The sequence below is a fragment of the Ahaetulla prasina genome, chromosome 12 (assembly GCF_028640845.1).
Source record: "Ahaetulla prasina isolate Xishuangbanna chromosome 12, ASM2864084v1, whole genome shotgun sequence".
Classification (NCBI taxonomy): Eukaryota; Metazoa; Chordata; class Lepidosauria; order Squamata; family Colubridae; genus Ahaetulla; species Ahaetulla prasina.
In genome coordinates, this window is record NC_080550.1 from 10,083,330 (window position 1) to 10,108,461 (window position 25,132).

Genomic DNA, 25,132 nt, shown 5'->3' on the forward strand with positions numbered 1-25,132 from the left:
CATAAGTGGAAAGAGATTGGTGATGAAAACAATGAGAAGATTAATAGTATGAATGATAGACAGACAGATATAGATGATGGATGGATGGAGAGAGAGAGAGAGAGAAAGAGAGAATGGATGGAGATAGATGCTAGATAGCTAGATGGATGGATGGATGGATGGATAGATAGATAGATAGATAGATAGATAGATAGATAGATAGATAGATAGATAGATAGATAGATAGATAGATAGATAGATGATTGATAGGTAGGTAGATGGATGGAGATAGATAGATAGATAGATAGATGAGAGAGAGAGAGAGAAGAGATGATGGATGGAAAGAGAGAGAGAGGAGCTGAAATCCACAGGTCAGGGAAGGCAAACCAAAAAAAAATCATTTTGTCATAGCTGGTCCTTGCATGCTCCAATTCCCTAAAGCAGCCTTTCCATCTAGATAAACCCTCCAAACATCTTGGTCTTCCATCCCATAATTGTCACCCTGCTTTACCCACTGCCTCCTTGAACTCTGGGGTTCAGTTGTGATTGAACCCCACAGTTGGATTATGATTGAGGAGACAGTTCAACTGCGTTCTCAATCATAAGCCAAGAATCCTAAAGATAAATTAAAAACAGACCATCCTTTCTTTTACTGATGTCGAAATATTTTTTTCCCCAAGTCAGTCCATTAAAAAAAAAACACAACAATGACATTTTAATGAGGAACAGAACATCCTATTCCAATTGCAACGGTATTGGACCAACCACACCAATGAATTCAACAATATTTGTGGGGTTTTTTTTAACTTCTTTACCTCCCACCGAGAAGCGAAGAAGATTCTTGGATGAGAAGTGAAACATTTCCAAAGCTTGGGGGTGGGGGGGACAAAATCAAGAAAGTTTAGTTGCCTTTTGAAGAAAAAAAAATCCACCTTTGGGATGTTCCTAGGATGGTAGAGGGCAAATGCATAAAACTTGGCCCATGCACCGCTTTTGCAAAATCAAGGCATGGTCTTATTTAGATGCAAGATACCGTAGTATCTCTTGGAAACCCATTCAAACTTTCTTGTATTTTGCAATGCTGCTTTTTTTTTTTTAAATGCGCCACCCTGTGGCAAACCATAATTAAAAAGGCTTGCCACAGGATGGCACGTCCCGTGGCTATCTCTTGCCATGTCAAAGACAAATGCATCAAATGCATCCTCTATGCACACGCGATCAAATCGTAGAAAAAAAGCAGCGCACTTAAGATGAGCATCTCCTCCCTACACACACACACACACACACACACACACACACACACACACACACACACACAAAGGTGATCGTTGGGTAGAAAATGTGGCTTTGTGCAGAACAAAAACCAAAAGAAGAAAAAAATCGGAAATTGTCTCTTGAGAGTTGAAGGCTGAAGCTGCTGATGAAAGGAGGCAGGCCTATGTACAACTTATCAGTAATCAGATCAGCTAGCCACACTGTGCGCAGCAAGCTAAGGCTGAAAGGAGAACAGGTGTCTTGTCTTTTGTGTAGTGTTGAGACTCTTGTGGGTTTACAGAGTTTGGATGTATTCTACAAAAACCAAAAATGAATTAATTCAGCAAATGGGGTTAAAGCTGTGTGGAAGTGATGTCACGATGGGTGAAAGATAACAGGTAACTGACTTTTTTTTTCCCCTGAAGGCAAGCTGTTCCACTGGTTAATTGTCCTCACCATCAGGAAATCTCTGCTCAGTTCTAGGTTGCTTCTCTCCTTGGTTAGTTTCCACCCATTGCTTCTTGTCCTGCCTTCAGGTGCCTTGGAGAATAGGTTGACCCTCTCTTCTCTGGGGCAGCCCCTCAAATATTGGAACACTTGTTATGTCATTCCTACTCCTTCTTTTCACTAGACTAGACGTACCCGATTCCTGCAACTGTTTTTCCTATGTTTTAGGAATGATGCTTAAGACGTTTGGATGGCCACCCACCCCTGAATGCAGACATACCTCCTGTACAGTGGACTTTAAACAAGATAAACATGATTATTAACTTACCAAACTTGTTGTGATGTTTGCTCTCCATTTTACAAAAAGGATTGATTGCGCAACACGGTATTATTCTCCCTTAGTTCCAATGTTCCTACCGCCAAATTTATCTACAAGGCTACCATCCCCACCTAATGCTCCCTTAATCAGTTTTCAATGTTTTCATTGTCCCATCATATGTCTCAGCGTACTAAAAAGCAGAGACATCGCCCTGCCAACAAAAGTGTGTATAGTCAAGGCTATGCTTTTCCCAGTTGCAATGTATGGCTGTGAAAGTTGGACCATAAGGAAGGCTGAGCGTCAAAGAATTGAGGCCTTTGAACTCTGGTGCTGGAGAAAGACTCCTGCGAGTCCCTTGGACTGCAAGGCCAACCAGTCAGTCCTAGAGGAGCTCAACCCTGGCTGCTCTTTAGAAGGCCAGATCCTGAAGATAAAACTCAAAATACTTTGGCCACCTAATGAGAAGGAAGGACTCACTGGAGAAGAGCCTAATGCTGGGAAAGATTGAGGGCAAAAGAAGAACAGGACGATAGAGAACGAGATGACTGGATGGAGTCACTGAAGCAGTTGGCGTGAGCTTGGATGGACTCTGGAGGGTGGTGGAGGACAGGAAGTCCTAGAGGAACATTGTCCATGGGGTCGCGATGGGTCGGACACGACTTCGCAACTAACAACAACAATCATATCTCCCTTTATGAAGATGTCTTCCCCGTCCCCCAATTTCTTGTATGAGACAATGCGAAAGACCATTTTTCACTGCTCGATTTCTATGACAGGTAGTCCTTGACTTACCACCACAACCGAGCCACTTACCACAACTTATGTGAAACATTTGCTAAGTGAATTTTGCTCCATTGTACAGCCTTTCTTGGCACAGCTGTTAAATTAGTAACACGGTTGTTCAGTGAATCTGGCTTTTCCCCCATTGACTTTGCTTGTCAGAAGGTCACAAAAGGGGATCACGTGACCCTGGGACACTGCAACCGTCATAAATATGAGTCAGTTGCCAAGCTTCTGGAGTTTTGATCACGTGACCATGGGGATGCTGCAATGGTCGTTCAGTGAAAATGGTCATGTGTCACTTTTTCAGTGCCCTTGTGACTTTGAATAGTCACTAAATGAACTGTTGTAAGTTGAGGACTACCTGTATTTTCATTTGTTTTTTTTTTTTAAAACCCCAAACTATAAAACCTGAATGTTGGACTTTTAATATTCTTTGTTACTCCCAGATCTTTCTTCCTTATCTCCTCCTGTTAAAATGTTCTCAACTGAAGCCAACTTGGAGTTCAGGAAACCCAAGTTTAGCATCTCTAAAAGGAAGGGGAATAAGGATCATACAACCTTGGCAGTTCACAAATTAAAATTCAGCTTTATTTACATTTTATCTTCTGAGAAGATGAATCATTTTTTGGTTCCAAACTATTTCAACTTTTAACTCCTTCACTGTCTCAAAATTAAGGCAGAAAGAGATAAGTGGATAAGTGAAACTCCCCGTCTGAGAAATTCCAAGTAGTTTGACGTTGATCGTTCTAATGTGGCCAAGAGGACATCGTGTAGTTCAATCACAGTGCAGTTATCTATATTAGGTTTCTCCAACTTGGCATCCTGAAGATATGTTATCCACCAGCCTGTCTTTCTCACCCAAACAACATATCTGGGTAGGACAATTGGTCATAGATCCCATCCTTGTAACTGGGAAGGAAAGGCTGATGATACCTGTGCAGCCTCTGGTGGCTCAACAGACTAATGCAGTCTGTTATTAACAGCAGCTGCTTGCAATTACTCCAGGTTCAAGTCCCACCAGGCCCAAGGTTGACTCAGCCTTCCATCCTTTATAAGGTAGGTAAAATGAGGACCCAGATTGTTGGGAGCAATAAGTTGACTTTGTATATAATATACAAATGGATGAAGACTATTGCTTGACATAGTGTAAGCCGCCCTGAGTCTTTGGAGAAGGCCAGGATATAAATGCAAATTAAAAAAAAAATCATCTAGGATGATGCATATCAAAGAACAGCAAATAGTGATGTCATCATAGTACCAACACCATGAGTTACATCCTTGACCACAATGCAAGTATGCAACAGTGGCATTTTCTTTGATGGCGTCACTGTTACAGAGGCCGCTGCTTAAGGAGGTCCGATGAATGAGAGATACTTACTCAGCAAGGCACTCCAAATCCAATTTTTGGGGTGGCATAAATATATTTTTAAATAAAGACAGTAAACATCGAAGCTCAAACACATCTACCCTGGGCTATTGAAATAGGGATTAATTATGAAAAAAAAAGAAAACAAAAATCAGTATGGGCAAACCAAAGCTTGCCTTGTTCATTTTCCCAAAACAGATTATTTGGGGTTAAAGAAAAAATGCATGGTTGCCATCTTGTTATTCCTATAAAAACCATGATCTTAAGAAATCTAAAATGCCAGAGAAAAGGGTCAGAAGGGGAGTTAAGGGCACTCACGACCCCCCGAAACACACATCTGCGTCTAGTTTCCATACTGGATCTTCCCTTGGAGTTCATTAATGATATAGCTTGTCAGGACACCAAGCAATTTCTCTTGAAGGGAATCACTGGCCATGACGAAGGCTTTGAATTGGGCTACGTCGGTCCAGTCCAGATTCTGAATAATGGCACAGACGTCTTTGTAAAGCCGTTGCTGTTCCGCAGGAGGCAGTTCCAGGATAATCTGAGGAACGGGCTTGAACTGTCCCGAGGCCATCCAGGCCCCAAGCAAGCCACCAACAGCACCTCCTAGAAAAACGGAACAGAGAAGCCAGCTTTCAACTTTGACTGGAAAGCTATCATTGGATTATAGAACCATTTGACTATTTGCAAAGGCAAGCAGCATTGTTTTGGATGCAGATAAGGGATCTGGGCAGGGGTGAAATGCTCCCGGTTCAGACCGGATCACCCAATCTGGTAGGGATGGCGGCGGGTTGTTCGGAGAACTGGTAGCAAAAATCCCTACCCCCTTCCATGCCCAGCTGAGCTGCGTGATCATCAGAGGGTGTTTTTTTTTACTTTTAAAAACATTTTTTCTTCGGCTGAAAAAATGCTTTTAAAAGTAAAAAAAAAGTCTCTGATGATTCCGCGGCTCATCTGGGATCATTAGAGGCTTTTAAAAGCATTTTTTTTTACAACCTCTTCTGCCGAAGAGGTTGTAGAAAAAAAGTGCTTTTAAAAGGCTCTTCTGGTGATCCCAGCTGAGTTGCCTAATCATCAGAGGCTTTTTTTTCTTTTAAAGGCAAAAAAATGCTTTTAAAAGAAAAGAAAAGCCTCTGACAATCAAGCAACTCAGCTGGAATCATCAGAGGAGCCTTTTAAAAGCATTTTTAAAAGCATCAGCCAAATAGGTTATAGTAGAAATACTTTTAAAAGTAAAAAAAAAAAAGTTGGCCATGCCCACGCAGTCACATTACCCCCAAACCCCACCCTCCAAGCTATGCCCACAGAACCGGTAGTAACAAATTTTACATTTCACCCCTGGATCTGGGATATATTTAAGCTGCATTGTCCTATTATATATCAATACAGACAAGGGGTTCAATAAAAATTTTACGACTGGAACAACTTGAAGTTTGTGGTCTTCAACTGTCAGGATTTCCCAGCCAACATGATTGCCGAGGTTGGAAAAAATCCTTATTTAGTATATTAATGAATATCTCTTTTCTATTTTTTTTATACACAAAGTATACTTCAAATAAAGAGTTTGACCCGTAGCATTTTATAGCCTTTAAATTCCCACTGGTTCTATATTTTATATCATCTATATTTTATACCATTAAATTGTTCTTACCTAGGCCTCCCAAATCATGAAGCCAACTCCTCCACCCGATAAAACCTCTTTTATTTAGGTTAAAGGAAAATTCCTCTCCAGCAAAGTCCCAGCCAACAGTCTTTCAAGAGATTTCACAACTACAGACCTTTATCAGGCTTGGAGAGCTGCCAGAACTAATTGTCTCCTGCAAACTCCCCTCCCCTTCACTCCTCTTTAGAATAGAATAGAATAGAATAGAATTTTATTATTGGCCAAGTGTGATTGGACACACAAGGAATTTGTCTTTGGTGCATATGCTCTCAGTGTACATAAAAGAAAAGATACGTTCATCAAGGTATAACATTTACAACACTTATTCATAATAACAACAATTATTCCCTATGGGAGGGGCCATTCACCATCCACCTGTGCCTTTACTCCCGAGTCAGCCCTTGTTCCTCAGCTGTTCCCTTCTTCTGACAGCTCTGCGCATGCACGCATCGGGAACAGGCTCCAGCTGTTCTTCCGCCCCACTTATCTCCAACTCCAAAGGTAGCTGATAACTGTCGGACGGCCCTGGCCCCCTCTCTGCCTCCAACGCAGAGCACTCATCAGAGCCTTCCCCAGACTCCAGGACTGGCCCCTTGTTCATTCCCAACCCCTTCACTTTCCAAGTCTGCCACCAGCTCAACTGGTGGGCCACAACATAAACAATACAAATATTTATATCACGCATACAATAATCATACTTGTATTATTGTTTAACTCTACTTTTTACAATGACTGTGCCCCGTCGCTTTATAATCTTCAACGGTTAGAAAGATCGGTTTGACTTTGGAAAGTGGGTTCAGTTGAAACTGATGTAAATGCATTCATTAACGTAATTAACCCAGGGCTCCTTCCCAGTGGTGAAGTCCAAATTTTTTTACTACCGGTTCTGTGGGCATGGCTTGGTGGGTGTGGTGTGGCTGGTGAGCATAGCAGGGGAAGGATATTGCAAAATTTCCATTCCCACCCACTTTGGGGCCAGCCAGAGGTAGTATTTTCTGGTTCTCCGAATTACTCAAAATTTCCGCTACCAGTTCTCCAGAACCTTCACAACCTGCTGGATTTCACCCCTGCTCCTTCCCCATCGTCCCCCTCCATCTCTCCCCCCCCCCCCAGTTTCCTGACAGATTGAAAGCTACAATTTGGTCCTGGAAGCACTTTATGCACATATCCGAAGCATTAATTTACCAACAGCAATGCCAGGTGGGCCTCCCATCAAACCTCCCAAGAAAGCCGTCACTCCCGCCACCACAGCGCCTCGTCCGGAGTGCTTGAAGGCTGCTTTCATTTTTCGATTTTCAGAAACATGGCAGAGCAGCTGCATCACGTCTTTGACGCTGACAGGCATTGTGACTTCTCTGGACCTGCAATAGTTGTAAAAGAACCTTAATCCAGCTCTCTCTCTCTCTCTCTTTTTTCTTTCTTTCTTCTTCACAGATAGAGCTTAGAGCTGCTTGTTTATATTTGTAGGTGTGCATAGTCATTCATTCATTCATTCACACACACACTCACAAACAAACACATACATGCGCGCACACACACAGAGAGACATTTAATAATCACTAAACAACCCCATGAGCTGTGGTGGTGCAGTAGTTAGAGCACAGTACTGCAGGCTACTTCTGCCGGCTGCCTGCAATTTGGCAGTTCGAATTTCACCAGGCTCAGCGTTGACTCAGCCTTCCATCCTTCCAAGGTGGGTAAAATGAGGACCCAGATTTTTGGGGGCAAGAGGCTGACTCTGTAAACCACTTAGAGAAGGCTGCAAAGCACTGTGAAGGGGTAGATAAGTCTAAGACCTTCCTTCCTTCCTTCCTTCCTTCCTTCCTTCCTTCCTTCCTTCCTTCCTTCCTTCCTTCCTTCCATGGTAAGAATGCCAGATTGTTGGGGACAATATCCTAACTCTCTAAACCGCTTAGAGTCACTGCCTATTCAGAAAAACAAAATAATCATGGACAAAAGGAGAAGGGAAGTGACTGGCTCACTGTGGCAGGGCAGCAACAATGACACAACTTTGCCAAACTTCAATCTCCTAGGAGCAATGTCTAGAGTTTGGATGCATTCTGTAAATTTAAACTATTGAGGCATGTTGATTCAAAAATTGTTGCCCTGCGATGCACTATTTCACCCAATTGAAGGTTACAAACAATCAAACAGACATGACACTCTTACCTATGTTATCTATGACTATGATCTGTTATCATATCTGATATATTATTATTATTATTATTATTATTATTATTATTATTATTATTATTATTATTATTATTATTATTATTATTATTATTATTATTATTATTATTATCTATCAGATCTGTATAGTGCTTGAATACCAGAATCATACATGTCTAAATAATAAAATCTCCCTCCCTCCCTCCCTCCCTGTTATGTATTTGGACTTTAGGAGGGAAGTTTGGGCGGGAACAAGCACGTTGCTGATTGGCTGATGCCTCAGCCAAAATAGTATTTAAAGAGGGGTTTTTGCCTGTTGGTTTTTGCTGGGTCACAATAAACTAAAGAGCTGTTGTCTCTTGTATCGTCTCGTGCCTCTTCATTGCCCAAACTTAACATTGGCGACGAGGATGGGATTTTGAGGCAGTGAGACCAGGAAAAGAGCTGAAGGAGTAACGGATTCGCAAACCCAGCCAGTATCGGGAGCGGATATATAGCAATGTCCAGCTATACACCGCCAGCGCCATTCAACCCAGCCAAGGAGAAATGGGGGTCGTACATGGCTCGTTTCGAGTGTTTCCTCGAAGCAAATGAACTGCAAGGAGTCTCGGATAATCGGAAGCGTGCTTACTTCCTGAACCACTGTGGACCAGAGGTTTTCGATACCGCCGAATCGCTGTCGGAACCAACGCCAGTACAGTCGGTGCCATGGCAAACGCTGCAAACGACACTACGAGCACACTACGCTCCGGTGCCGTCGAAGTTTGTTCAGCATTTTGAGCTGAGGCAGAGAGTTCAGCGAGAGGGCGAATCGATAAGCGTGTACATGGCCACATTGAGGAAAGCCGCGAACCACTGTGAGTACAGAGACTTGGAGGACTCTTTACTAGAACAACTCATTTGTGGGGTCCGGGACATTCGTTTACAGAGGCGGTTGCTGTCCAAAAGCAACCTAACCCTAGCAATAGCCCTGGACGAGGCCAGGGCACACGAGATGTCCACCAAAGCGGCGGAGACCCTACAAAAGCCGATCACACCGAACACCGGCGCGAAAACAATGCCAGTCCACAGCGAGGAAGTCAAGGCCAAATCCGAGGGCGAGGAAGAAGAAGAGGTTTTCCATACCGGGAGGTCAGAGAGGCGACCGGGACGAGTGCGTGAGCTGCAGAGGCCAACACCAACGTCAAAATTGCAGATTCAAGGACGCAATTTGCCGGCGGTGTGAAAAGAAAGGGCACATCACTCAGGCCTGTCGAGCCCCACAACCGTCCCGCCCAAAATTCAAACCGGCCAATCAGCAGAGCGCTGGACCAACGAAACGGCCAGGGATTGGCCCATTCAAAAGAGGCGCGAAATTGAACCAAACCACTGTAAGAGTGGGCCACGCATCAACGCGACTAGAAAAGAAGATATTCACAAGGACACACATCGAAGGAGTGCCGTGTAAAATGGAGGTGGACACCGGCTTGTTAATCATGATCATGCCCTGGGACACCGTCGCGAGAGACCTGCCAGATGTCGCGAAACACCAGCTGCAAACCCAAAAGCTGAGAGTGCAAGACTATCAGGGAAACCGAATCCCTGTCCGAGGAGTCACATCCGTCAGAGTGAGATACATGAATTTTAAGAAAACTCTACCGATCACCATCGTAGATGGAAACCTACCCAGCTTGCTAGGCCTGGACTGGTTCAGAGCCCTGGGGATGGAAGTGACCGGGGTTCACAGTAGCGGAGTCAACCTGAAGGATGAATTGCTGAAAGAATTCGAGGACGTCTTCCAGGACTGCCTGGGCAAGTACGTGGGGACCCCTATTTCATTTAATTTGGATCCCCAGGTGGCCCCCATTAGGTTAAAGGCTAGGCGGGTCCCCTTCACCCTTAAGCCCAAGATTGACCGGGAGTTAGACAAACTAGTAAACCAGGGCATACTAGTCCCCGTCGACCATGCCAAATGGGAGACACCAATTGTGACTCCAGTCAAACCGGACGGATCAGTCCGGATTTGCGCTGATTACAAGGCAACGCTTAACAAAGCATTGCAAAAGAGTGCATACCCCATTCCCATAGTGCAACATCTGTTACACTCGTTGGGACAAGGACAGGTTTTCGCCAAACTCGATTTGGCTCAAGCCTACCAACAATTACCCGTAGACAATGGCACAGCCGAGGCGCAGACGATTGTAACACATCGAGGTGCCTTTAATTGCACTCGACTCCAGTTTGGAGTCAGTGTAGCCCCAGGGTTATTCCAAAACCTAATGGAACATCTGCTACAGGGAATACCGGGGGTTGTGCCATATTTTGATGACGTACTAGTGTCAGCAGAGAACTTAGATGAGTTAGGGGTCAAACTACGGAAGGTCCTGGGCATTTTCAGGTCTGCAGGACTTATGGTCAAACTTAACAAATGGCAGATAGGAGTCGAATCCGTAGAATTCTTAGGGTATAAAATAGACAGAGAAGGCATCCACCCCACGGAGAGCAAAGTGCGAGCCATTAAAAAGGCTCCAGCTCCAAAAAATAAGAGTGAGTTACAGGCATTTTTAGGGCATGTAAACTTCTATGCGGTCTTCTTGCGAAATAAGGCAACAGTAGCCAAACCGCTTCATAAATTGCTAGCGAAAAAAGCTGTTTGGACGTGGGGCAAGGCTGAGGCTAGGGCATTCGAGGGCGTTAAGAATCTCTTGTCCAGCGATAGCCTACTAATCCAATACAATGGGACATTACCACTAGTATTAGTTTGTGATGCATTGCCCTACGGGGTAGGGGCTGTCCTCAGCCATAGGTTACCGAACGGATCGGAAGCCCCCATAGCATACTTCTCCCGCACGATGTCAGCAGCAGAAAGAAACTACAGCCAACTAGACAGAGAGGCCCTGACCATAGTTTCGGGAGTTAAAAAATTCCACGAATACTTATTTGGGCGACAATTCGAAATAGTAACAGACCACAGACCATTATTGGGACTCCTGGCGGGGGACCGTCCAACACCGGTTGCGCTATCACCCAGACTGACCTGTTGGACTATTTTCCTGGAGGCATACTCGTACAAATTGTCCCACCACCCAGGCAAGGACCTAGGACACACAGACGCTTTGAGTAGATGCCCCTTATCAGAGACGATCGAAGACCCGACCCCAGGGATGCCCGTCTTATTAATTGACTCTCTAGACTCTGGCCCGGTCACGTCTAAGGAAGTGACTAGGGCATCTTACAGAGACATTGTCATAAGGACTGTAATTGGTTGGGTGCAGAGGGGATGGCCTGATGCACCAGGGGATCGGTTCAAAGACTTTACAAAAAAATGTTCGGAACTGTCGGTTCAAGGGGGTTGTCTGTTATGGGGGGATAGAGTGGTTATTCCGGAGAAATTGTGAGAAAATGTGTTGGAACTGTTACATGTGGGTCACCCGGGGATTGTGAGAATGAAAAGCCTGGCGAGGAGTTATGTGTGGTGGCCACAAATGGACAAAGACATTAGCGACAGGGTAGGAAAATGCCAAGCCTGCCAAGAGTCAAGGCCACTACCCCCGACAGCCCCCATAAGGGAGTGGGAGAAACCCCAGGGTCCTTGGTCCAGAATCCACATAGATTTTGCTGGGCCATGGGCAGACCTTTTTAATCGTGGTCGACGCATTTTCGAAGTGGCTAGAAATTCTGCTCATGAAATCCACGACAGCAGAAGCCGTAATTACAGCATTACGGCATCTCTTTGTAAAACACGGTTTGCCCGACACCCTAGTGTCCGACAACGGCCCGCAATTCATGACTACCCAATTTGAGGGGTACTTAGCGGAAGAGGGCATCCGACATGTCCTCTCGGCGTCTTTCCACCCGGCAACGAACGGACTTGCAGAACGATTCGTTCGCAGTGCCAAGGAAGCGCTATCTAGAATAACCCCCGGTGATTGGCAAGCCAAAATCGATACCTTCCTAGCGATACAACATAGAACCCCCTGTGTAACCACAGGCCGCAGCCCATCAGAATTATTGATGGGTAGGAAACTCAGGTGCCCCTTAGATCGTTTAAACCCAACATACTCCCCTGACGGGTACCAAGGTATACAGGGAAAAACCAGAGAAATGACAACGGGTGATTTAGTGTGGGCACATAACTATGGTGAAGGCCCAGCGTGGCTTAAAGGAACAATCACAGGAGTAACAGGACCAAAATCATATATAGTGGACATGGGGGATGGCCGAGTATGGAGGCGCCACATAGATCAATTACGAAAAAGAGTACAAAACAAACCAGAAACCAAACAACCAGACCCTGACTACCCAATATTTGAACCAACAGCTAACTCAAACCTGAGGCGATAGGAGGACTTATCTGAGTTTGAAGAAGTCCACTACACCGGAAAATCGACAAGGGAAGACCCGGAGGAATGCGGAAGTTGCGGGGCGACATCAGCGCCAAAGATGTAAGTTCAGGGACGCCATTTGCCGCGGTGTGAGAGGAAGGGCACCTGGCCCAAGTCTGCCGAGCACCCCAACCTTCCCGCCGAAAATTCAAATCGCCAATCAGAGCGGCTCTGAGTCAGAGATGCAAACCCCACATTCCGCCGAAATTTCAAACCAGCTAATCAGAGCGCGAGATCGCAAGGCGACCCGCGATTGGCACAGGAAAGAAAGAGCGCTAAGTCAAACCGAATGACTGTTACCATAGACCACGCAGCTACCCGCATCAAGAAAAGATCTTCACTAACCCAACAATTGAAGGCGTACCGTGCGGCTGGAAGTAGACACAGGATCCGCCATCACAATCATGTCCTGGGACACTTTTGTGAAAGCCTTGCCGACATCGCAGCGCAAGCTACAGAAACAACGGCCCGGGTGCAGGATTACCAGGGCAACCGCATCCCTGTTCGAGGGACAACGACCGTCGAGGTCAAGTATGGACATACGAAAAGACCCTGCCCATCACGTTAGTCGAGGAACCTTGCCAAGTTTGCTGGGGCTAGACTGGTTCCGGGCGTTGGGAATGGGGTGACTGGCGCCCACCGAGCGGATGCAACCTGCAAACGCCTCTAATGGAGGAATTCGCAGACGTATTCGAGGACCGTTAGGCAAGTATAAGGGGACCCCTATATCCTTCAGTTTAGACCCCAAATAGCTCCCATTAGGTTAAAGGCAAGGAGGGTTCCTTTGCACTCAAACCTAAAATCGACAAAGAGCTAGATAAATTAGTCAGCCAGGGGATACTAGTGCCAGTTGACCATGCCAAATGGGAGACGCCAATCGTCACCCCTATGAAACCAGACGGGTCCATAAGAATTTGTGCCGATTACAAGGCTACCTTGAACAAAGCATTGCAAAAGAGCGCCTACCCAGTTCCAGTAGTGCAACACTTATTGCACTCACTAGGGCACGGACAAGTTTTCGCCAAATTAGACTTGGCACAAGCTTACCAACAGCTACCCGTAGATGCTAGCACAGCGGAAGCCCAGACCATTGTAACGCACCGGGGTGCCTTTAAGTGCACCCGGTTACAGTTTGGGGTGAGTGTGGCCCCGGGGCTATTCCAAAATTTGATGGAGCGACTCCTACAAGGGTTACCGGGAGTCGTGCCCTATTTCGATGATGTGTTGGTATCAGGGGAAGATTTAAGAGAACTAGGGAAGCGATTAAGGAAAGTTTTGGCCATTTTTAGGACGGCAGGATTAAAAGTTAAAGCAAGCAAGTGTCAGATAGGGGTCGAATCTGTTGAATTTCTGGGTTATAGAATAGACAAAAAAGGGATTCACCCCACTGAGAGCAAAGTCAAGGCGATAAAGAGAGCCCCAGCACCCAAAAACAAGACAGAACTCCAGGCTTTCCTGGGTCTGGTAAACTTTACGTGTTTTTAAAAGACAAGGCAACCGTTGCTGAACCGCTGTATAAATTGCTTGGAAAACACAGTTTGGTCGTGGGGAAGTCAGAGAATAGGGCATTTGAGGGTAAAAGTTTGCTAGCAAGTGATAGCCTGTTAATACAATACAATAACAGGCTGCCGTTAGTATTGGTTTGTGATGCGTCCCCCTATGGAGTAGGAGCTGTACTTAGCCACAGACTCCCAAACGGCACAGAAGCCCCTATAGCGTTCTACTCACGAACGATGTCCCCGGCTGAGAGAAATTACAGCCAGCTAGATAGGGAGGCTCTCGCAATAGTGTCAGGGGTGAAAAAATTCCACGAATACGTTTTCGGGAGAGACTTTGACATTATCACTGACCACAGACCACTATTGGGCTTACTGGCTGGCGACCGCCCAACGCCAGTGGCACTATCACCCGCTGACCAGATGGACTATTTTTTGGCCGCCTACTCTACAAACTACAGCATCGACCTGGAAAAGAGCTGGGGCGGACGCACTGAGCAGATGCCCATTCCCCGGGGAAATCGAGGACCCTACTCCGGGCACCCCCGTTCTACTAATTGACTCTTGGGACTCTGGGCCAGTCACATCGCAGGAAGTGGCTCGGGCCTCCTACCGACGTTGTTTTAAGAACTGTAATCAGTTGGGTTCAAGGGATGGCATTATACCGGGCGACCGTTTTAGAGAATTTGTAAAGAAAAGAGGGGAATTGTCTGTGCAAGGGGGGTGCCTGCTCTGGGGGGATAGGGTGGTAGTTCCAGAGAAGCTGAGGAAAAAAGTCCTGGAACTACTGCATGAGGGTCACCCAGGAATTGTAAGGATGAAGGGGCTAGCCAGGAGCTATGTCTGGTGGCCCCTAATGGACAGGGAAATCGGTGACAGGGTTGGCCGATGCCAGGTATGTCAGGAATCCAGACCACTACCACCTACGGCCCCAGTGTTGGAGTGGGAGAAACCCCAAGGCCCTTGGTCCCGCATTCACATTGATTTTGGCCCTTCCACGGCCAAACATTTCTAATTGTGGTGGATGCATTCTCCAAATGGCTGGAGATCATCCTAATGAAATCCACAACCGCTGGAGCTGTCATTCCAGCACTAAAACATCTTTTCGCCACCCCCGGGCTCCCGGACACCCTCGTGTCCGATAACGGCCCACAGTTCACTGCAGCATTATTTGAAGGGTACCTGGCTGAAGAGGGCATCCGACATGCCCTCCCAGCGCCGTTCCACCCTGCGTCGAACGGCCTTGCTGAACGCTTTGTTCGAGTGCAAAGAAGCGCTATCACAAGCAGCCCCGGAGACTGGCAGGCACAAATCGACGATTCCTAACCGGCCCAACACAGGACCCCTGTGTGGCCACCGCCGCAGCCCAGCCGAGCTATTAATGGGGCGGAAGCTAAGGTGCCCGCTAGACCGGCTACACCAACTACGTGCAGGACGGGTTCAAAACAAAACCAGATAGACTCCGGGAATTAAACATAGGAGACTCAGTGTGGGCCCATAATTATAGCGACGGCCCAAACTGGAAGAGGGGATAGTCATAGACAAACGGGCCCCAAATCATCTAGTGGAAATAGACGATGGCAGAGTTTGAGGCGCCACATAGATCAGCTAAGAAACAGATTGAGCGATAAGGCAGAATTAGGCGAACAGCCCTGACTATGATTTAATTAACCCACAGCTGACTGGAGCCGAGAACAAACAGAAAGCATAGAACCAAACAGAGACTTATCTGAGCCAGGCGAGGTCCAGCGACACCCTCAGGCCCCTCTAGAGGACAGCAGGTCCGAGCCGGCGAATAATCCAGGGCCGGATGGCGGGAGGAGGAGCTCAGAGGAACGAAAAGTCCCTCCGCAAGCTCGACTCAACTCCAGAGTGAACTGCAGGTCCGGGAGAGTCAGGAGACGCCCACGACCTGCAGGACTACGAGAGAAGTAATATGCAAATATTGGCAAAGTGCCTTCTGGGAGGGAAGGAGTGTAATGTATTACTGTAAGTTTTGGCGGAGTTTTAGGCGGAAATATCTCGCTCTGATTGGTTGCATGGTGTTCAAGGGCAACACCAGCACATGGCAATAACCCAGGTGAGAAGTGACTAAGGCACACGTGACTTTGTGTAATGGTAAAGCATATTTATCTGCTTTAATGTAAACTTTATCTGGGTGTGCTGAAGAACAGAACAATTGAGTTTCCTTAGCATTAGTTTCACTTTGTTCCCTGTTTATCAATTTATTTGTGCTTGATAACTAGATCCGTTTCAGTGCAATAATCTAAATGTTTACACTTATCCCACTGCGGGCAAGAATGGTAGACTCCACAGAAATCCAGATTCAAAGAGCAAAATGCTATTTGGAGCACATGTGGATGTGCATGTGGCTCTTCTCAGGTATGCCGTTACCCAAAATGTCTTTTTCAGAGACCAAGAAGCACTTAATGAAATTCAACTTAGGGAAGAAAAACCAAAGGTGCAAGTACAAATTGGGTGAAACCTGGCTTAATAGTAGTAACTGAGAGGCATGTTGCAGTCTTAGTCGACAATCAGTTGAATATGAGCCAGCCGAATGCGGGAGCAGCCAAAATAGCCAATGCAATCCTAAATTGCTTAACAGAGGGATAGAATCAAGATCATATCAGGTAATAGTACTGCTCTAAAAAGCCTTAGTAAGACCATACCTAAAATACTGCATCCAGTTTTGGTCACCACACCATAAAAAAGATGTTGAGACTCTAGAAAGAGTGTAGAGAACCTCAACAAAGATGATTAGGGCCCTGGAGGCTAAAACATATGAAGAACGGTTGCAAGAACTGGACATGGCTCCTTTAGTGAAGAGAAGGATCAGGGGAGACATGATAGTAGTATTCCAATATTTAATGGGCTATCACAGAAAGGAAGGGGAAAATCTGTTTTCCAAAGCACCTGAAGGCCAGACAAGGAACAATGAACGGCAACTGTAAAAAAAGATGTGGAGACTCTAGAAAGAGTGCAGAGAAGAGCAAGAAAGACGATTAGGGGACTGGAGGCTAAAACATGAAGAACGGTTGCAGGAACTGGGTATGTCTAATTTAATGAAAAGAAGGACTAGGGGAGACATGATAGCAGTGTTCCAATGTCTCAGAGGCTGCCACAAAGAAGAGGGAATCAAGCTATTCTCCAAAGCATCTGATGGCAGGACAAGAAGCAATGGGTGGAAACTAATCAAGGAGAGAAGCAACTTAGAACTAAGGAGAAATTTCCTGACAGTTAGAACAATTAATCAGTGGAACAATTTGCCTCCAGAAGCTGTGAATGCTCCAACACTGGAAGTTTTTATGAAGATAACCATTTGTCTGAAGTGGTGTAGGGTTTCCTGCCTAAGGACGGGGTTGGACAAGAAGACCTCCAAGGTCCCTTCCAACTCTGTTGTTATATTTGTATTTATATTCTGCCTATTTGTTACATATAAGGTAAAGGTAAAGGTTCCCCTTGCACATATGTGCTAGTCGTTGCTGACTCTAGGGGGCATTGCTCATCTCCGTTTCAAAGCCAAAGAGCCAGCGCTGTCTGAAGCTGTCTCCGTGGTCATGGGGCCGGCATGATTCAACGCCAAAGGTGCACGGAACGCTGTTACCTTCCCACCAAAGGTGGTCCCTATTTTTTCTACTTGCATTTTTACATGCCTTCGAAACTGCTAGGTTGGCAGAAGCTGGGACTAGTAACGGGAGCAACCTTTCGATCGACAAACTCAGCTGTCTTAGCCCCTGAGCCACCGCATCCCTGTTACATATAGAGGCTGTTAAAGTGCTTGTATGTTGTAGATGACTTTCTTCTTCTTCTGTGGAGTCTTTGGGTTTCCTAAGCCTGTTTTGCAGGGATTTAGTTGGTTTGTGTGTTATGGTGATGCCAAAAGACCCACTTTAAAAGTTTTAATAAATATTATGTAGAGACACACATATTAAGAACCCTGGGTGACAATGAAACCAAAACTATAAAGCAATCATAAAAAAGTAAAAGAATAAGAGAATAAAACTTGCCTTTATGCACTCTTACTCCAGCACCAGAATAAAAGCCAAGTATTAATGACTTTCCCAAGGACCAAAGGGATCTTGTTGAATCGCTGGGGCTGTGGAGAACATCCCTCAAGATAAGGGCAGCCAAAGGACATATGTGCTTTCAGGGAAGGGCCCTAGTGCGTGCCCGCCTTATCTGATCTTGTGGTAGGTTAGAGGTAGTTTAGTTGATTTAGTTTGTCAAACGGCAAGATTTTTTTTATTATTATTTACATTTATATCCCGCCCTTCTCTGAAGACTCAGGGCGGCTTACACTATGTTAGCAATAGTCTTCATTCATTTGCATATTATATGCAACGTCAACTTATTGCCCCCAACAATCTGGGTCCTCATTTTACCTACCTTATAAAGGATGGAAGGCTGAGTCAACCTTGGGCCTGGTGGGACTCGAGCCTGCAGTAATTGCAAGCAGCTGTGTTTAATAACAGGTTGCCTTATCAGCCCGAGCCACCAGCGGCCCAGATAACATTCTTTCTGTGCCAACTCAAAAATCTCAAACTGCCCAAGGCGCTGCTGATCCAGTTCTTCAGAAGAATTATTGAGTCTGTCATCTGCACGTCCATAACTGTCTGGTTTGGTTCTGCACCCCAACAAGAAAAACACAGACTTCAGAGGATAATTAGAACTGCAGAAAAAATAATTGCTACCAACGTGCCTTCCATTGAGGACCTGTATACTGCACAAATCAAGAAGGCCATGAAAATATTTACAGATCCCTCACATCCTAGACATAAACTGTTTCAACTCCTACCCTCAAAACGACGCTATAGAGCACTGCACACCAGAACAACTAGACCCAAGAACAGTTTTTTCCCGAATGCCATCACTCTGCTAAACAAATAACTCCCTCAACACTGTCAAACTATTTACTAAATCTGCACTATTAATCTTCTCATCGTTCCCATCACCCATCTCCTTCCACTTATGACTTTATGACTGTAACTTTGTTGCTTGTATCCTTACGATTTATATTGATATTGATTGTTTCCTGATTATTTATTTGTACCCTATGACTATCATTAAGTGTTGTGTTATTAAGTGTTAAATTTGTACCCTATGACAATCATTAAGTGTTGTAAGTGTTGTACCTTGTTGAAGGTATTTTTTCTTTTATGTACACTGAGAGCATATGTACCAAGACAAATTCCTTGTGTGTCCAATCATACTTGGCCAATAAAATTCTATTCTATTCTAACAGGTATAAGTATAAACCTGGACATGAACACAGGAAATAAGAACAAATAAATAGGGAAAGTAAGACAGGGACGGTAGAAACGCTGGTGCTCTTATGAACACCCCCTTTATGGACCTCTTAGGAATGAGGTGGTTCCACGATAGACAGTTGAAGCCGTGGGGATTTGAGGCTGTAACAACAGAGTCGGGTAGAGCATTCCAGGTGTTGATCACTCTGTTGCTGAAGTCAAAGTTTCTGCAATTGGGTTTGGAGTGGTTTATCTTGCGTTTGTATCTATTCTTTGCCTGTGTATTATTGAGATTGAAGCTGAAGTAGTCATTGGCAGGTAGGACGTTGTAGCAGACAATTTTGTGTACTAGGCTTAGGTCAGACCGTAGGTGGCATAGTTCCAGATTGTCCAAGCCCAAAATTTCAAGTCTGATGGCATAAGGGATTCTGTTTGCGAGCAGAGGAGTGGAGGACTCTTCTCATGAAATAACTCTGGAACCGCTCAATCGTATTAATGTCCGATATAAAGTGTGGATTCCAGGCAGATGAGCTGTATTCAAGAATTGGTCTGGCAAAGGTTTTGTATGCCCTCATTAACAATTTGATGTTACGGGAGAAGAAGCTTTGCAAAATAAGGTTAACAATTCTTAATGCCTTTTTGGCAATGCTGTTACAGTGAGTTCTGGGGCTTAGATCCTTTGAGATGACTACTCCTAGGTCCTTGACAGAGTGAGGGTCGTCGAGAGGTAGTGCTGGGAATAAGCAGGTCCTGTGCCTTATGGGGTCTTAAATGTGTTTGCCACCACCTTGAATTGCATCCAGAAAGAAACTGGCAGCCAGTTCAGTTCCTGCAATAAAGGTGTAACCTGGGTGATCTTTGAGCTCCCAATGTTATGCACGCTGCTGCCTTCTGGACTTGTAAATTTTGCATGGTGTTCAAGGGCAACACCAGCACATGGCAATAACCCAGGTGAGAAGTGACTAAGGCACACGTGACTTTGTGTAATGGTAAAGCATATTTATCTGCTTTAATGTAAACTTTATCTGGGTGTGCTGAAGAACAGAACAATTGAGTTTCCTTAGCATTAGTTTCACTTTGTTCCCTGTTTATCGATTTATTTGTGCTTGATAACTAGATCCGTTTCAGTGCAATAATCTAAATGTTTACACTTATCCCACTGCGGGCAAGAATGGTAGACTCCACAGAAATCCAGATTCAAAGAGAAAAATGCTATTTGGAGCACATGTGGATGTGCATGTGGCTCTTCTCAGGTATGCCGTTACCCAAAATGTCTTTTTCAGAGACCAAGAAGCACTTAATGAAATTCAACTTAGGGAAGAAAAACCAAAGGTGCAAGTACAAATTGGGTGAAACCTGGCTTAATAGTAGTAACTGTGAGAGGCATGTTGCAGTCTTAGTCGACAATCAGTTGAATATGAGCCAGCCGAATGCGGGAGCAGCCAAAATAGCCAATGCAATCCTAAATTGCTTAACAGAGGGATAGAATCAAGATCATATCAGGTAATAGTACTGCTCTAAAAAGCCTTAGTAAGACCATACCTAAAATACTGCATCCAGTTTTGGTCACCACACCATAAAAAAGATGTTGAGACTCTAGAAAGAGTGTAGAGAACCTCAACAAAGATGATTAGGGCCCTGGAGGCTAAAACATATGAAGAACGGTTGCAAGAACTGGACATGGCTCCTTTAGTGAAGAGAAGGATCAGGGGAGACATGATAGTAGTATTCCAATATTTAATGGGCTATCACAGAAAGGAAGGGGAAAATCTGTTTTCCAAAGCACCTGAAGGCCAGACAAGGAACAATGGACGGCAACTGTAAAAAAAGATGTGGAGACTCTAGAAAGAGTGCAGAGAAGAGCAAGAAAGACGATTAGGGGACTGGAGGCTAAAACATGAAGAACGGTTGCAGGAACTGGGTATGTCTAATTTAATGAAAAGAAGGACTAGGGGAGACATGATAGCAGTGTTCCAATGTCTCAGAGGCTGCCACAAAGAAGAGGGAATCAAGCTATTCTCCAAAGCATCTGATGGCAGGACAAGAAGCAATGGGTGGAAACTAATCAAGGAGAGAAGCAACTTAGAACTAAGGAGAAATTTCCTGACAGTTAGAACAATTAATCAGTGGAACAATTTGCCTCCAGAAGCTGTAAATGCTCCAACACTGGAAGTTTTTATGAAGATAACCATTTGTCTGAAGTGGTGTAGGGTTTCCTGCCTAAGGACGGGGTTGGACAAGAAGACCTCCAAGGTCCCTTCCAACTCTGTTGTTATATTTGTATTTATATTCTGCCTATTTGTCACATATAAGGTAAAGGTAAAGGTTCCCCTTGCACATATGTGCTAATCGTTGCTGACTCTAGGGGGCATTGCTCATCTCTGTTTCAAAGCCAAAGAGCCAGCGCTGTCTGAAGCTGTCTCCGTGGTCATGTGGCCGGCATGATTCAACGCCAAAGGTGCACGGAACGCTGTTACCTTCCCACCAAAGGTGGTCCCTATTTTTTCTACTTGCATTTTTACATGCCTTCGAAACTGCTAGGTTGGCAGAAGCTGGGACTAGTAACGGGAGCAACCTTTCGATCGACAAACTCAGCTGTCTTAGCCCCTGAGCCACCGCATCCCTGTTACATATAGAGGCTGTTAAAGTGCTTGTATGTTGTAGATGACTTTTTTCTTCTTCTGTGGAGTCTTTGGGTTTCCTAAGCCTGTTTTGCAGGGATTTAGTTGGTTTGTGTGTTATGGTGATGCCAAAAGACCCACTTTAAAAGTTTTAATAAATATTATGTAGAGACACACATATGTAAGAAAACCAGTGTCACTACACAAACTATGTGAACGTGCCATAGCCGGATTCTGCATCAAGGAGTACATTGTACGAAAAGCCAAACATAATTTACTCAATAGCCCAAAATGAAATAGACTATGTCTTATTGCGATCTATGCACCTAGTGTTTATATTCCATTTGAACCAATGTGTTTTTGTTTGCATTAACGCCTGACTGATATGCAAACACATTTTTAGGTAGTAATACTGGCCACCCAGAATTGCCTCCAGGCAAGATGAGCTGCATATAAATTTAATACATAAATAAATACCGCTGAAACATAAAAAAACCCATTTCATTAGAATTCAAAATCAATTTATTGGAAAGCTGCTAGTCAAGAGTACAAACACTGCTTTCTTATTGGCTTATTTAGAGATGGTCACAGACACTATATAGGTAAGTCTAACAATGCAACTGGGACTGGCAACTCTGTCACTAAGCCGTGCAGTTGTTAAGTGAGATATCAGGTGCTTGCAAAAGATTTCTTATCACTAACTGCAAGTTATTTGTTGGCTTCTTCGCTGATTTTCCTTGTCCCAACCATCTGAGAAGTGGCAAGTAGTGATTCCCCTGAGCCACCACATTGCAATGGTCCTAAGTTTGAGGATCAGTTGTAAAGCTCCTTTTTCAGACTGTCATAAGTTGGAACAGCAGCTCAGTGGGGCAATGACCAGTAGTCCATGGCCAAGAGTTACCTGCATTAGCATATTTCACAGTAGACTTTGAAAGAAGCGCTTGCTGGAAAGCTTATCTAAAAGCTGGAATCTGTCACTAAAGCTATGAATCTCACACAGATATTATTTTACGATTGGCTTATTTTCCTATGATTACAAACACATTATCATCATGTTTCAGAGTACACTTTGAAAACTTTGATGAAACCTCATCTAAAAGCTTGAATCTATTCCCTTTCAGAAATGTACAGCCAGGTCCTACACAACAGACCTTTAATCGTGTATGATTTCTAACTGGGAAGACGCCTCTAAAGGAAGGGAATAATGGTCATAAGAACTCAGCAGGTTACAGTAAAATTCAGTTCAATTTGGATTTCTCTTCAGGAAATATTTCCGAGATGAAACATCTGCTACATAGCCAACAACGATCGGATTTATATCAGAGAATCAAGACTGTACCTGGATAGGACAATTGGTCACAAATCCAAAACTTCTGTTTAGTCTACCTTTATTCAGCTAGCATGATGCACATCCGCTAGAGGATGATGTCACAGTGATGTCATCCTAGTGCAGGGGTCTGCAAACTTGGCCCTTTTAAGACTCGTGGACTTCAACTCCCGGAGTTCTTCAGCCAGCTTTGCAGTCAGCAGTCTTAAAAGAGTCAAGTTTGCAGACCCCTGTCCTAGTGCAAATGTAGGGGCTTCTATCTTTGCACCTTGATGACATCACCACTTGCTCCCATCCTAACAGAGATGCATCATTCTAACTTAATAATGGCTCATGGAACATACCGTGCCCAGTATTTTTATATTTTTTTATGTTGTCACAACAATACATGTAACTATCATACAGAAAGGTTATATAGTATATAAAGGTATAAGCATATATATATATAGGAAAAAGAAAAGAAAAACAATAGGACAGGAACGGTAGGCACGTTTGTGCGCTTATGCACGCCCCTTAGATACCTCTAAAGATACCTCTGCACGCCTGGATGAACTCACAGATACTGTAACATCATATGTCAGCTTCTGTGAAGACCTATGTGTACCTACAAGGAACTTGCGAATACACAGTAATAACAAACCTTGGTTTACACCTAAACTTAAGCAGCTACGACATTCCAAAGAGGAAGCCTACAGAAAAGGTGATAAAATGCTGTACAATCAGGCCAGAAATGCACTAACAAGGGAGATAAGAGCAGCAAAAAGAAGCTACTCTGAAAAGCTAAAGAATCAATTTTCAGCAAATGAACCAGCAAACATGTGGAAAACTCTTAAAAATATCACCGGCTATGGCAAACCTCCTTCCCAGGCTGAAGGTAATCAACAACTGGCAGATGACCTGAATGAGTTTTACTGCAGGTTTGAAAGGAAACTACAGCCACCTATCTCCAATCCCCCATCTCAGACACACCAACAACAGCCAAGCCTCCTACAACTGACCCCATTTCATTGGGTTCACAACCCCTAGTGATCACAGAAAAGGAAGTGCAGGACCTATTTCACAGACAAAAGCCAGGAAAAGCTCCAGGCCCAGACAAGATAACTCCTTCTTGCTTAAAAGTCTGTGCTGACCAATTGGCCTCCATCTTCACCCATATTTTCATTAAATCACTAGAGATGTGCTATGTTCCTTCTTGCTTCAAACGCTCTACCATCATCCCAGTGCTGAAGAAGCCCACCATCAAGGAACTGAATGACTACAGACCAGTTGCTCTAACATCTGTAGTCATGAAAACCTTTGAAAGGCTAGTGCTTTCCTACCTGAAAACCATCACGATCCGCTGTTAGACCCCTTGCAATTTGCATACCGAGCAAATAGATCAACAGATGATGCTGTTAATATGGCTCTGCACTACATCCTACAACATCTTGAGTCTCCAAAGACCTATGCAAGGGTCCTTTTGTAGACTTTAGTTCAGCATTCAATACCATCATTCCAGACATTCTTCTAACTAAGCTAAACCAGCTACAGGTACGGAACAGACTTGTAAGTGGATCACAAGCTTCCTAACAAACAGGAAGCAGCAGGTGAAGCTAAGCAAGATCACATCAAATACCTGTACAATTAGCACAGGGGCCCCCAAGGCTGTGTGCTCTCCCACTTCTCTTCTCTCTGTATACCAATGACTGCATCTCCAATGATCCATTTGTTAAGCTACTGAAGTTCGCAGATGACACAACAGTGATTGGTCTCATTCGAGACAATGACGAATCCGCATATAGGCGAGAGGTCAACGACTAGCCTTGTGGTGCAACCAAAACAATCTGGAACTGAACACACTCAAAACCGTAGAAATGGTGGTAGACTTTAGGAAAAACCCTTCCATACTTCCACCTCTCACAATACTTGACAACACAGTATCAACAGTAGAAACCTTCAAATTTCTGGGTTCTATCATATCGCAAGATCTCAAATGGACAGCTAACATCAAAACATCATTAAAAAGGACAACAAAGAATGTTCTTTCTGCCAACTCAGTAAGCTCAAACTGCCCAAGGAGCTGCTGATCCAATTCTACAGAGGAATTATTGAGTCT

General features: G+C 44.6%; 1 protein-coding gene across 1 annotated transcript in view; it reads right to left on the reverse strand.

Annotated features, from left to right (window-relative positions):
- Positions 1–373: 373 nt before the first annotated feature.
- LOC131183979 (protein C19orf12 homolog) overlaps positions 374–25,132 on the reverse strand; it is a 42,085-nt gene continuing 17,326 nt past the window's right edge. Inside the window, exons 5-6 of the mRNA XM_058154802.1 lie at positions 7,000–7,175; positions 374–4,757 (exon numbers count right to left, since the gene is read on the reverse strand). Coding sequence (XP_058010785.1) covers positions 4,492–4,757; positions 7,000–7,175 — 442 coding nt within the window. The 3' untranslated portion in view covers positions 374–4,491. The remainder of the gene's footprint in view (positions 4,758–6,999; positions 7,176–25,132) is intronic.